This window comes from Bufo bufo, chromosome 5 (genome assembly GCF_905171765.1).
Source record: "Bufo bufo chromosome 5, aBufBuf1.1, whole genome shotgun sequence".
Lineage (NCBI taxonomy): Eukaryota > Metazoa > Chordata > Amphibia > Anura > Bufonidae > Bufo > Bufo bufo.
The window spans coordinates 74294906-74310583 of NC_053393.1; the positions used below are offsets into that span (position 1 = coordinate 74294906).

The 15678-nt window shown below is 40.3% G+C and overlaps 1 protein-coding gene across 1 annotated transcript; it reads right to left on the reverse strand.

The window, feature by feature from the left end:
• Nucleotides 1–1406: 1406 nt before the first annotated feature.
• On the reverse strand, nt 1407–13390 carry GDF6 (growth differentiation factor 6). The gene is made up of 2 exons (XM_040432436.1): nt 13078–13390; nt 1407–3150 (listed from the first exon to the last, which is right to left on the reverse strand). The coding sequence occupies exons 1-2, from the start codon at nt 13388–13390 to the stop codon at nt 2276–2278; spliced, it is 1188 nt and encodes a 395-aa protein (XP_040288370.1). The 3' UTR covers nt 1407–2275.
• Nucleotides 13391–15678: the final 2288 nt, after the last annotated feature.

The window sequence follows — 15678 nt, forward strand, 5'->3', positions numbered from 1 at the left end:
AAAAGTAACACAACATGGGCTTTGTGTACCATCTGCATCCACAATGTCCTGTCGATGAAGCACAGACCAGTGTCCATGTTGTGTCCTGTGCATATAATGAAGAGCTGCACTAATCCGGTCTCATAGGTTTTGCATTTAGCATGGATCCTCACTGTATGACTGCTATTATAGAGACAGATGCATGGCATACAACATGGACACTGGCCAGTGCATTGCAATATAGCATAACTAAAGCATGAAGGTATTCTTCTTTCCTCTATCCTATTGGCTACTTTCACACTAGCGTTTAAGTTTTCTGGTATTGAGTTCCGTCATAGGGGCTCAATACCGGAAAAAAAAACTGTTCAGTTTTGTCCCCATCCATTGTCAATGGGGACAAAACTGAACTGAACAGAATGCACCAACATGCATTCCATTCCGTTTAGTTGAGTTCCCATACCGGAGAGCAAACCGCAACATGTTGTAGTTTGCTTTCCGTCCTGGGATGCGGAGCAAAACGGATCCAGCATGACCCCCAATGCAAGTCAATGGGGACGGATCTGTTTTCTCTGACACAACCTGCCACAATAGAAAACTGATCCGTCCTCCATTGACTTTCAATGGAGTTCATGCTGGACCCGTCCTAGCAATGTTAAAGATAATACAACCGCAGAGCAAAAACGCTAGTGTGAAAGTAGCCTTACTTTCTACTAGTCATGCTAGGTATATTCAGGCCAGGACTCTATAATACTTGATTATTCCACCGATGCCATCATATTAAATCACAGTGCAATATCTCATGAAATATATTGCATGAAAGTGATATTGAGCCAATTGATTGTGAAATTCAGGAATTCAACCAGAATTTGCACAAAAATAATAATTGAGATCAATAGAATTAGAATTTTTGGTGATTTATGTCGTGAGAATCAATAAAGGGAGAGGAGAAAGAGCTACAGAGAAACGTGACATCTCTCCAGGCAATCAGGGAGGTTCAAGTTGAATTTACTCGGACCCAAATCGAATTTTAAGAAATTGACTCATCTCTACTGATACAATTGCATGCAATCTTTCCCCATAAGGCTCTAGTACAGTTTCATGCAATATTATGAAATTGCGATTTTATCGCCATGTGATTTCAATATTTCTACCTTCGGAAAAAAAAAAGCCCCTTCCCTAAGAGATGACATCACAAGATAATGCATGAGATAGTTTGCAGTGAAAATGATGGGTCGTTTTATGTATCTAATATCACTAAACTAGAACTGCACAGTCATTGCAAGCCAATGAATGTAAAGCCTATCACAGAGGAAGAGCTCATGAAATCTGTTCCCTCAGCTTTATATTCCACTTTGGCTATTTCATTGGCCACCTTCCTTCCTGGCTCATTCTCTTCACCTCTCCCTTTCTTTGTTTTTTTTTTTTTTTTTTTTCCTTTAGGTGTTTTTATTGTGCAATGTTATTGGAGCAATTCAGATCCTTAGATAGCTCTAGGTGATAAGACAGGTAGTTAAAATTAAAGAAAAAAAAAACTTTATGGGTCCCCTACTTCTATTACTCTTCGCATGCCAGCCCATGAAAAGAACAGACTATTGCTTTCCTGTAATCTTAAATGGACTCAGTTTGAACAGGTGCCTGTCACAGCAACTTGTGTACACTCCAAAAATCAACAGCAACATAATCCTCTGCTATCCAGACGTGACTCCCCCTCCACTGGGTCTGGATGGCCCTAGTTCCATCAGATTTGAAGAAGAAGGGAGGGGGAAGGGGGTTAACAAAGTGCCACCATAATACACCCTTCCTCCACCTCCTCCTCTTGTGCAGTCCTCATGACCAGGTCTGGAACATTGTACTTACATAAATCTGAATATGAGCTCTAAACCAGACAAATTATACTTATGTGCACTGGCCAAATTCTCTTCTGTCTGATGCTGCCAAGATGCCTCCTCTGTCCAAACCATTCAATTGTTGAGTGTCAGCTTATATGGCAATCTTTTCATTGGAACTCTAAAGATATGACCTACCATAAGACAAATGTAGTTTTTATTGGTTAACCCAGTTGGCACATTGGTTTGACTTTGCTTATAACTTGTCCACACAAAGTCACCACTGATCTGTGCCAGGTTGGCATGTTGCAAGAATAAAGGGTGCACCAGACACTTGAAACCACAATCCCTTCACTTATGGAAGTTGTATAGAAAGACCTCCTTCCTGGGCCAGCCCTTTCTTGTCCATCAGTTGTCTTTATCTCCCTTCATATCAGCTATGATGATGCTGAGAACATCCAAAGCAACTGCTACCTGCAGCCACAAGACTCTACAACCATGTCTTCATACTGTTTGTATACCACATTATTACCTGCATCAATGTACAAAATACTGATAGGAGTCAATTTTGTAGGGACACAACAGCTTGGTGGAGTAGACCCTGGATCCATAGAGTTCATCAAGGTCTGGATAATGGCATGATTGGTTGGCTCTAGATGAGACCTCAGAGGAAAGTCACATACTCCCTCACAATGATAGGCTTCATATTCTAAGGGAGCAATGATCCAGTCATCCCATCCTAGCTCCTTAAAGTTTACATGAAGTGGCTTTTTGCTGCACCTTAGACGTGATTTCCTTCCATGCCTTTTGCCATGCCGACTATTAAATGTTGTCCTTCTCTTTCTCTTAGTTTTAAATTGAGACCTGGCTTCTTTCTCCAACCCTTTAGCTGAGTGAACCTGTTCCTTCAACTCATTGTAGAGGTTCTTCCTCTTGGATATAGTAAAAGCCACTAGTAGAGCCTTCTCCTGTTGAGATTTGGGTTTCCTGGACAATCCTAGACTTCTTAGACTCACTTCCAAACCAGAGGTGGCTGAGGTGGCTCTTAACTCCAAGCAAACTTGCTTTCTTGGCTTACTGCCACTGTTCAGGCTTCTCCATACATCAAAAACCTCCCATCCTAGCACTGTAGTGTCCCTCAGATCCAGAGTCCTGGAATCCAGTAGGGTTTGGGATGGACAGGATAATACCTGCAGGTGGTATAGCCCTGAAGGGGCTTTCAATAACTCCATAGGAGAATTCCTAAAGATCCTTAGCTCAGCTCCCACCAGCTCTTCTTTGTCAGACAGGGTGGACACATCAAACAAATACCTCTGTCTTCTAGAAGGAGAGTGAGCCAGATCGTCTGCAAGATAAAAGAAAAATTGCTGTCAATTTCACTTATATTCTAGCAGACTGAAAAATATCCTGTCTACCTGATGGGAAGGGAAACTGGAGATACATGGATCAGACAATCATGTCATTTTGTTCCAATAAATAAGCAAATAAATGAATTAAAAATACAAATTTTAATTTAGAATCAGCTCAAACGTTTGCCAATGGGGGCCAAAAATGCACACAAAACAAACAGCCTTAAATGAAATTTCCCTATTGACTTCTGCTTTTTTACCTCAACTCAAAACACTTTATACTGGTAGTTGTAGTGCAGCAGCCTGCTTGTGACTATTAAAGGCAGACATTGCTTGCCCTCAGTACACACCATTTCACCTTAATTTTCTTTGTCAACCTCTGAGAACACATTCCCTTTGTGCCATTAAATATTTAGGGAACATAAAATGGACCCTGCAGTGTGGACAGAGTGCAGCTCAGCTCTGAGAAGAGCACAAAAGCCCACACTATTCCCAATGGGAAAGGGGGGGGCATGGAGGGGGTTCTGTAGAGAGGTTGGGGGGGGGGGGGGGGGGAGTCTCCCAACAGTGAGATGTTTACATCCCAGAATATACAAATAACAGCATGCTGTAACATATACAGTATAACCTGCAGAATTGTATTCCACAGAACCCAAGTCTATGGAAGAAGAGACATCAAACACAGAGCACAATTCATCTTCCAAGAATGTGACTGAGTCTACGGGAGGTCAACTAAGATTAAGGAATGCGCAGAGGAAAATTGAGATTTAACCATTCCTGTAGTAGCAGCAGCAGCAGCAGCAGCAGGTTAAGAGAAGCTTGTAAGGAAGTATCAGTGAAGGATTTTTAGAAGACAAAATGGGGGAGACACAGTAGACTGCAGGCTAATATGTGACAAATGACAAACATATATATTGTATAGGATTACTCTGATATGGCTAATGAAATAGTTTTTTATTATTATTATTAAGTTATTTTTTACAATAATCACAGGTTAATAATGAGCAATGTTGTTATAATAATGACACTGACTATTATTATGATTATTGCTGTTGTTGCCATTAATAAGGAACTATTATTATAATACTTGCAAGTATTATTATTATTATAATACTTGAGGGTAAAATAGTAATAGTACCTCCAAATCTGCATAACAATAACAATAATAATAATAGTATTAATAATACTAATAATAGCTTTTTATTATCTAATTATTATGTTGATTTGGTGGTAAAATAAAAATATTACCTCTAAATCAGCATAAATAATAACTAATATTAATACTACTGTGACCAATATTACAAATAATACAATTCATAGTAATAATAATAATAATAATAATAATAATAGCTTTTTATTATCTAATTATTATGTTGATTTGGTGGTAAAATAATTATAGTACCTCTAAATCAGCATAAAAAAATAACTACTATTAATACTACTGCAACCACTTCTACAACTACTAATACAACTAATAATAATAATAAAATAATAATAACATTTCTAATGGGATTAATAGTAAAAATGGTTATAATATCAATAATAATAGTTTGATTATGTTGATTTATGATTGTTAATAATGTTACCTTATATTATTATGTTGGAATTATGATATAGTTGTTGTTGTTATTATTTGTTGTAGCTATAATTTATAGATTTTACAATTTTTTTATCGTATTATTATTATTATTATTTATTAAAAAAAAACAATACCGATAATCAGGTTAGCAGACTCCAGAGAGCCCCAGGCAGCCATGCTGCCCCTCAGACTGTATATGAGATGTAATTACAAACCCTTTGTGGCCACTTCTGCAGCGGCATCAGAAGATACGACAGAAAAAAAGCAAAAAATAAAATAAAAATAATAATAATAATAAAATAAATGAAAAACCTAACAAAAATGTTCAGCGATTTTGTTCCCTCAGATCTCCATAAATCTATATGTGCTCAATAAAAACCATATAAACTGTCTTTCAAGACAACTCCGAAACAATCCGAGGGAGGAAATCAGAAAAGATTCTCTATAGTTTTATAGGTTTGACCTATTTTTGCCACCGGGAACTTTGATAAATACTCACACTTGAATCAATGTATTTAATGTGTATTATACGTGCATAGGACAGTTATTACAGGATTCCCAAGGAAAAGCAAAGTCATAAAAAACACATTAAATGCACAAATAAAAATAATCCAATAACTATCAATACGCATCAAATAGATTGAATGCCAAAATAGATAAGAAAAATATAAACAAGTAAACCACAAAAACAAATGAAAAATTATAAATGAATTATAAATGAATTCATAAGGAAAACTGCAGCCCCTCTCTGGTGACGAGCCCCCATGCTACTCATATCCATTAGACTTAGTGGGGGCTCAGCTCAGGAACATCCCCCTCCTGGGCTGCAAATCCGTTTTATAAGAAGGGGATCACCGCATTCACATTGTTGGAAAATCGCTTTATGTTTAGTCATTTTCAGGCAAGATTCGGTCTGCACCTGAATCCAGATGCCATCATCATACCTACAATGACGACACAGACGATCACCACCCCCCCCCCCCCAAATAAATAAATAAATAAATATTTTATTCACTAATAATCGTTGTTCAGAACTGCCTGAATGCTGAGTAGTGGACAAGTTATGCTGGGCCTTGTAGTTCATCCCGTTACAGTGACTTCAACCTAGAAGCATGAGCTCCTTCTACTCTTGGAAACACATTATTATTATTATTATTTTTATTAATATTTGTTACTATGATTTTTTTTATATATATTATTCATTGTTCTTCTTATTATTAACATTTTTTACATTATTGTTATATTATTACATTAAGTTGATGTATATCACTATTCTTTTTGTATTATTATCATCATTATTACGTTATTTTAATTTTATTATTAGTTTGTATTATTCTTGATTATATAATTAATTGTTACTGTATTATTATTATTCCTATTCTTATATTTTATTACATCATTCGTGTTATATTATTTATTAGGTATAATTAATATGATTGTTGTTATTAATTGTATAATTAATTCTTCGTATTGTATTATCACCTTTATTTATTTTATTATTTTGTTAGTTTTATATTAATTAATATTATTATTGTTATTATTGATTATATAATTAAATGTTCTTATTGTATTATCACCTTTATTTATTTTACATTATTAGTTTTAAATTATTATTGGTTTGACATTGATGTAGTAGTAGTTTTTATTGGTATTGTTTGTTCCGTACTATTGTTGTTGTTGTTATTATTATTATCATCACTATTGTTTTACATTATTATTAGATTGATATTATTGTTGTTTTTGATGTTTTATTTTATTGTATGTCCTGTACTATTGTTATCATCAGTATTATTATTACTACTTCCACTTAGCTGTCACAGTAATGACAGCTAAATGACCAGCTACAGGTGCCAAATGCCACCTCCTTTCTGGCCTGTTCATGAGAGCGTTATGCAACACGACTGTTTCCAGCACAGGCTGATGAATGGTGGGGAGCAGTCCCTGCCACCCTGAGGAGCAGCACATCACTGGAGCCTTTCTTGTTACTACAATGCCAGTAATCATGCATGTGATTTGTGCATCCAGTAATGGGCGACTTCCCTTCATCATATCATGAGAAATAGCAACTAGTGGAGATGTCATCCTCCCATCTGTGCAATCATGGCTTCTCCTGAGCACAGTGCACCTGCCTGAGGTGAAGAAGACCTTTCCTTGCAGCCTCCTTCCATTAGCTCCTCATTAACCAGACCGTGTTCCAACAAGAAACTACAGGAGACATGGGCTTTTTCCTAAATGTCACTTCCCTGGATGCTCCACATTAGAGAGATAGTCCATAATAGTAACTAGAAGGAACCTACCCAACATCATCACTGAAGGTCTCCAAACACCCCCTCCTGAGTCTGGAGGGAAGGCAGGGAATAGAAATCCCTAATCCAATGGGCTCCTCCAGGAGATACAAACTGGATATTTTCTCCTGAAACCTGATGTATATCAATAGAATTATACTCTGTCAGATGGTGAGGCGAAGAGCATGCTGAGGGTTGTAGTTTTACAACAGACAAAACGTATGAGGGGCATTAATGTTCTATATCTCCAATATAACTGGAAGAATCACCGATTATAGATATTATTACTACCCAGGATACATTATTTATCTACCTATTATCTGTTTATATATTCCATCTAATCTATCTACCTGCCTATTATCTATAGATCTACCTTCTATCTAATCTATCTATCCATCTTTCTATCTATCCATTCATCTCCTATCTACCTATTACCTATCTATCTCCTATCTATCTCCTATCTATCTCCTATCTATCTCCTATCTGTCTATATTCTATCTATCTATCCTACACACGTTATGCTGTGCTCCCCTGTGTCTTGTATAATGCTGGCTGAGGATGGAGGCTGTGGATGAAAGGTGAGGATGGAGGCTGTGGATGGAAGGTGAGAATGGAGGCTGAGGATGGAGGCTGTGGATGGAGGCTGTGGATGGAAGGTGAGGATGGAGACTGAGGATGGAGACTGTGTATGGAGGCTGTGGATGGTGGCTGAGGATGGAGGCTGAGGATGGAGGCTGTGGATGGTGGCTGTGGGTGGAGGCTGTGGGTGGAGGCTGAGGATGGAGGCAGTGGGTGGAGGCTGCAGTCACATCAGGTACTGGGCTTTCAGCCAATTCATCAGTGATCAAATCTTAAACTCACATTATTTCAAAACCGCACTGATGAGTAATGTGCCCGGAGAGGAAGCTGTTCCTAACCACATGTAAGGAACCTGAGCAGGAATACTGCTGTGAACATAGCCCTATAATAATAGTGAGACAGCACTGGACTCAGTACCAACTTAGAGAATATAATATTCCGCCTTTTCCTGCTTCAGATCACATAAGGACAATGTTATCAGACACCAGAGAGAACAGGGACTAGTCGTTAGATGCTGTGGTACCACAAGTCCCAGCAGAACCATCCCCAATATGCGGCCCTCAGGGTATGCTGGGGGTCCTAGCTAAACAGCTGAAGAGCAGACTCCAGGTGAGCATGCTGGGAGTTGTAGTGTCCCGCAAGCTGCCTGTTGTAAATCCTGTTTGCTGGGCATAAAAATGTCCAGGCAATGACTGGTTAATCAAGCAGAGGTTTTTCCCTCTGCGGGTGGGGGGTAGGGGGGAGTATTTTGGCAAGGAGGTTGGAAGGAGCAGGAGGTATAGCCGCACAGACCTCGGCAGCAGCTATGGGCAGCCTGGCACCGGGCAGAACCCAAGTGCCCTGCAGTAGTCACTACTGGGCTGTCAGTCACAGCTGCCCATCAGATGGACAGCACTGGGAGTCAAGGGGTCAATAAAATAGGGGAGCAAACCCAGGTCATGCAGCACCCCAGCTCTTCTCCGGTATATGGGATATTTATTAGCTCTTGTAGCTATAGGTTATTTATTGATTTTCCCTGTGTTTTATTTCACCTTTTTCATGTTTTCTTAGAAGTAAAGTGTAACTGAAACAATGTAACCGATCTGATAATAAGCGCAGCCCAGCTAAGCACTGGAGGAAGGGGCAGGGTGTCACATCCAGCTCTGCTACCCCACAGAGCTCAGCTCCTCATATTCCTAAGCAAAGATGAAAGACATGAAAGAAACCTTCTATCTATCTATATATATCTATACCATATATCTAACATCTATCTCTAAATATCTGTTTAATATCTATCTATTAATCTATATATCCCAACCATTAATAAAATAAAAGTAGAAAACGATTATGTCATGAGTTACATTGTATACTCATGTGTACTGCACACACATATATACATACATGAAAACAACTGGCATGTTTCCTCCCAGGCTGCAGCTCCAGATTACAGCTCTGGAGGAATCCTCCCGTGTATTCCTCTCCTTCAATCGTCTGTTCTGCATTAGTGTTTCCATAAAGGCTCAAACAAACCGAATACAAGGTCACCGAATAATTAACAGTAGACTATTCCCTTCTTGCCCATTAAAATACTTTCCTCACATATTTCATTCTCTCTCTGCCAACCACAACAGTCCTGGGGCACTCACACTACTGTAGCTGCCCCTCCTGCACTGACTGGTCCTCTGCCCCTACTACACAGATGCAGGGGCACACATTGTGACCACTCTCCATGTAAAGTCAACACAATATATTATTCCTCCAATCTAGAAATGATCACCTGCACGTGAATAACAGACTGGAGAGGAAGCAGAAGGGAATATTCGTTTGTGGCAGTATAGCATATTGTGTTAGTTATTTGGATTGATACATTTGACTCCTCGAATATAATTATATCCTATTTAGGTTTCTATTATGTCCATAGTTATGGTAAGAGAGTATACACACTTTTAGGGACCCTCTATTTCATTGGTAGCGAGTGTGTCCCTTTCTCCTGCGGGAGCCCCTAATTGTCCATTTCTGCAGAGCAGAGCCATTGCTGGGGGTCCTGGGGCCACCAAGCACCATCTGCGTTTTAATGAGTTACCTCATATGCCAAAAGTAATTTTCCTACAAGCGAAGTCCTCTATGATCTAGAGACTAGAACTAGAAACACAAGCTAATGTACAACTAACTCTGACTTCCCCATCCCCTCCTTTCTTATATTATGATCCCTAAGAAAACAACAACACAACATGTTCCTCTATAATGTGCACCAAATGATCTCATGAACATCCACAAATGTCCATTTTCCACATAGCAGAGTGGGGGCTAAGGTTGGGTGTGGATATCTCTTTCTCCGGCTATGGGATTTGGCTTTCAATCAGCTGGATAATGTTATCCATATTGTTTCATGTCTATCATGAATGGAATCACTATAGGTTGTCTAGGTTCTGAAGAACCACAAATCCAAGCATGCTATGTGTGGTCAGGGATGGAGAAGACTTTCAAACAGAAGAACCTCATCAGGCTATGGAATTTGGTTTTTTATCAGCTGAATAATATTATCCATAAAATCTCATGTCTATCATGAATGGACTCACTATAGTTAGTCTAGGTTCTGAGGAACCACAAGTAGTGTAGACAACATGGGTCGTCAAGGATAGAGAAGGCATTCAAAGCTCAAAAGAACCTTATGCGATCCTTTTTTTTTTTTGTCAATTAGATAACTTTCACATTCAACTGACCCATTTCCATCCATACAGAAAAGAATGTTCTTTCAGGCAGTAAAGTCTTTTATCTCCTCCTGAAAAAAACAAAAAAAACGAAACGTATCTAATTGAGTCGTTTTTGGAAGCTAATCTGTCTACCAAGGGATTGACAGCAACCTTTCTCTGTGAAACTCACATCTAGAAAGGAGGCACCAATTAGCTGGGAGGTAAGGAGGACATCACAGGAGCGGAAGTCCTCTTGAAGTTCTTGGGGATGTGCCATAGGCTGGTTCCCCCTCCCTTCATTATGGAAGACTAGACAATATTTGATATGTTATGACATGTACACTCAATTAGATCATGAGTTCAAATAGTCCAATCAGTGGCTTGATGCTAAGCAAAACTCAGAAGGTCCAGGACGAGGTCACAGCCTGTGACACATCAAATCAAAATCAAGTTGGAAAGTAAGGCTTTGGCTTAAGGGACCAGTAAGTCCAAAGGGGAATATCCTTAAGAGCAAAAGCTGCCATGCAGAGCATGGAATGTCTATCCATGGAGCTCCTTGGCAACACAACAGTTCTAGAAGAATTCTCAGAAAGGTTCTCCAAGGTTCTCTACCGGTTCCTCAATATGGAGAGGCTTCTTCTGAGTTCTAAATGGGGACAGATATTGACCATGGGGCAGGAGAAATCTCATTGAAGAGGTGCAGTCCACTATCCCTTTGATTTCAGAAAGGTTCATGCACATTATTGTAGTCCCTCAGCAAGATAATGGCTGTCTTGTAGCAAGATCACAAAACAAGCCCTATGGGCAAACAGGTCTTAAGTGAGTTTTTTTTTATGGAAACTGAGACTAAATAACCAGCTCATATAACTACAAAGGAACCATGGGGCTTTTCAAAGAAGAGTTTTGTCCTAAAATCAACATAAAATATAGTAAGTTAATTTGCTCTCCAGAGCTTTCAACAGCTAATGAACCCCACTGACACAGCTCAGCTTGCTGCACCTTCTCCAGTCAGGTTGAACAGGGGCAGCTCCCATGGTGGTGGTGAAGGGAGGGTGGGTTGTGGAAAGAGGGAAGGGGGGGGGGGGGGGGGGGGTGTGAAAGAATTTACAACCCTCTGTTAATTAATCAGTCTATAATGAGGAACATAAAGAATAAAATATATATAAATCAACCTACAGTATCACATTTTATGGCTGGGATTATGTTATCATAAAATGGAATCAGTGGCAGAATTAATTTCTAAGGCTTTATAAGCCGCAGACTGCAATACTCAACCACTTTGGGAAGTTAAGTCACACAGTGATGGGGGTAAAAAAAAAAAGCCTGGATTTGTATAAAGCAATAGCCTGGGGGTGAAGGTGGGAAGCAATCGTGGGGACATGCTCATATCACAAGCCCACGAAGAGTTAACCATTTATCAGCAGCATCAGGATCCATACAAGGCTTGGTGCACACAATGCAGGTGAATGCGGTTTTTGCTCAGACCTCCCCGGATATAGGGGCTTCATATAGTGAATTAGCATTGCTTCTTATGGCAGGCAATCTGGATGAAGGGAGCTGGGCTGATAAGATACAGCTTGGTAAATGTTTGCCCATATTCAGATTGTACTCTGTATTGACTTTAAAGCTGGACTAGATAAAAATAAACCTAAACTGGGATAAGATAGAAACACAAGACAAACAGCTAATCCCCCCCCCCCCCCCAGTCATTGTACTGGTATCTGGACCCTAACATGGGGGCTGCACTGGTGGTAATGGGCACAAACTGTACAGTGACTGCAGTGCACAACCAATAGTGTGTGTATGTATGTATGTAATATGTATGTATATATGTATGTAATATGTATGTGTGTGTATGTATATATGTGTGTATGGGTGTATATATGCATGTATATATGTGTGTATATATGTATGTAATATGTATGTGTATATATGTGTGTGTATATATGAATGTAATATGTATGTGTATATATGTGTGTATATATGCATGTAATATGAATGTATGTGTAGATATGTGTGTATATATGTATGTAATATGTATGTGTGTGTATGTATATATGTATGGGTGTATATATGCATGTAATATGTATGTGTATATATGTGTGTATATATGCATGTAATATGTATGTGTGTATGTATGTGTATATATGTGTGTATATATGCATGTAATATGTATATATGTATGTATGTGTAGATATGTGTGTATATATGTATGTAATATGTATATGTGTGTATGTATATATGTATGTATGTGTGTATATGTATGTAATATGTATATATGTATGTAATATGTATATATGTATGTAATATGTATGTGTGTATATATGTATGTAATATGTATGTATATGTGTGTAATAAGTATGTAATATGTATGTGTGAGGTGGGAGAAACAGTAAGTATGTAGGGACCTGCTTCTCCTGCTATATATACCGCCAAGGAGCAACTGCTCTATGGTGTATAGATATTTACTGAGGCGAGAGAAAGAGAGACGGGCTGGGATTTGTTGTTCGTCTACATAGCGAGAATCAGTCGGTGTGTAGAAAGATTGCGGAATATATGATTGATTGATAAATGATAGATAGATGTGGATCGATAGATAATAGATAGATATTACATAGATAAATGATAGATGGGAGATAGATAGATAGGAGATAGATAATAGATGGATAGATAGGAGATAGATAATAGATAGATAGGAGATAGTTGTGCTGGTGATTATAGTGCCACTACAAGCAGTGAGTCCTCAGGACACATGGCACCACTGTTCACATGGCACCACTAGCTGGCACCGCTTGGCTTGCAGCTTACCCCAGTATCTGTCCACGAAGCCGGTGATGGTGTTGGCAGACTTGGAGGACTGGAAGAAGCTGGCATTGATCCCAAGTTTTTCAGCTGTAGAGAAAGTTTTGTAAATGGACAGCATGTATTCGTGGGGCACGACTGGCACTGCCAGGGGCTGCTCCCGGGGGGCCGCGGAGGATGCCCTGCCCTCCCTGTGCTGTCTCCTCAGGACCCTGTCTTGCTGGTTGGCAGGGATGGACGCCTGCTGGGCACAGGGTATCTCCCAGAGAACGAAGCAGAGCAGGAGCGCGGCGGGCAGAGAGCTCCTGTGTGAATCCATGGCAGGAGGTGAGTGACTGAGCGCTGCCGGGAGCCGGGCGAGGAGACCCTCAGCCAGCGCGGGGGGCACGCCCCCTAGTGCACGCCCTGCGCTCTGCGACCAGCACTGCCGGGGAGGTCAGCGGGCACTGCCCGAGTCAAGGTGGTGGCAGGAGGATGGAGGCTCTCACCTCATCTGTGTCAATTAAACAATTTCAGAATGTCTGCTTGCTGGCAGTGAATTGTAACATATATTATTAGTTTTATCTAGAGGCTAAAAACCAAACAGATGTAATAACTTCTGATACATTGTAGCAAACTAGATTAGGATTGCCTAGACTGGATACAACTGCAGCAAATCTCCAGCAGTGAAATGGAGAGGTCTGAACAGCCTCTGTTTGGAAGCATGCTCCCATTCACTAGCAGAAAGCAGAGATCTTGAAGAAAAAGAAACACAAATTATAGCAAGAACTAATGGATGGCTATGGGGCTGCCCCATGGCTTTGGACTGTTACTGTGCATAAGGTCAGGGGTTCGCCTAGCCTTTCTGCTGTCTGAGGCCAAAATTGAAATGGTGCCCTCCACCCCTTCCCAATGCCAATTTCTAAACCTGACCCCTTCCCTTCAGGCCATGGCCCTTTGGCTGCCCCCCTCTACACAATTTTCAGTTATATGGAATTACTGTACAAGCCTCGCCTGTCACCATACATAGACACGAAGAGGCCCTCCATGATACGACCAACTCATGTTATAGAACGGTATACCCGATGCAGGGGTGCAGCACCAATGAGGCCAGGTGAGGCGATCGGGCAAGAGGGGGGCAGCAGAAGGGCCATGGGCAATGAGCGCTTTCATTGTGGCAAAGGGGTTAGTTTAAGAAATTGGCATGGGGGGGGGGGGGGGGGGCGCCGTTTCAGTTTTCGCCTCAGGCAGCAGAAAGGCTAGGTGCACCCCTGCTCCCAATAGCAGTGTATGGACAGGGGCTCTAGTACTCTGCGCAGTCTCTCAGCAGAACGGCCCCCACTAAGTCCTTCTGCAGGTCCTGGACTGAGGGGGGTGCAGAATTGAGATAGGGATGGCCAATCCATCTCAAAGTATTGTGGATGCTTTAGCAATATTCCCACTCAACAGCAGCAGCGTCTTTCTGCCATAAAGGATCTCATGTGGGTTGTGCCATGAAAAATATTCTACAGTTTTGAAACCAGCACCCGGATCTGATTACTTTTGTAATTGCATGTAATTAAAAAATGTTGTATAGTCACTGAGTTATTCACTGAAATCTATCTATACAGCGCCACCTGCTGTTTGCTCTTTTTCAAAAAAAATTGTCCAGCACGGCTCAACTCCATCTTCCAACTGACACCAGCGGCAGCAGAAAGGACAATGAATGGGGAGAGCTCTGGAACCATGTGAGGTGCAGGGCTTGTTAGAAAGAGGTTGTCACGTAATACATGATGTCTGATTTTAATTTTTTACATTATTCATGGGATGACCCCTTTAATACTTTCCTATATGAGTTCAGTGCATGACCTGGTGGGTTCTAGACCTTCTAATCTTCTTCTCTCTGGAGTACCCTGGTAGTATGACTGCGTTCTGGGCAGCTGTAGGCTCAGTGACTCGGGTACTTATGCCTGGTTGTGCAGCATTTTTGCACCCTTCCACGCGCTCCTCTTTGAAGACTTGAAAAAGGAATGCTACTCTCCGAAACGCATTGTTTTAAAGAGATATCAATAAAGTAAGTTCATTCCAATCCCAAAGTGGTCGTGTTTTTGCCCCCTGAGATGGTGCAAATCAGACAAGGAGCACTGGCCCTGCATTAACCCTTCACCTACACTATGTTCTCCTAAACCACAGTTTGAGAAACCACCCTGGACGGTCATGCCGCAAGTTAATTTAATACAACTTATTGTTCAACTGCAACGTCTGTATCATTCTGTGTCCTTCAGTTCTATCGGATCCCAACTCATCAGTTTACACCCATTCAGTTGGCATCCACGCATTTCCAAAATTTAGAAATTGCAGTATATCCAGTCCTTGGATCCTATGACATAAAACTACCCAAATATACAGGTGAAAGTCGAAAAATTAGAATCTCGTGCAAAAGTCCAGTTATTTCAGTAATGCAAATTAAAAGGAATTGCATTAATGCAGCTTATAATTAGAATATTGTGAAAAGGTTCAATATTCTCGGCTCAAAGTGTCCCACTCTAGTCAGCTAATTCATCCATAACCCCTGAGCAAAGGGGACCTCAAATTGTGACTTTGGAGTTTCATAAGCTGTAAGCCTTAATCATCCAAATTATAACATAT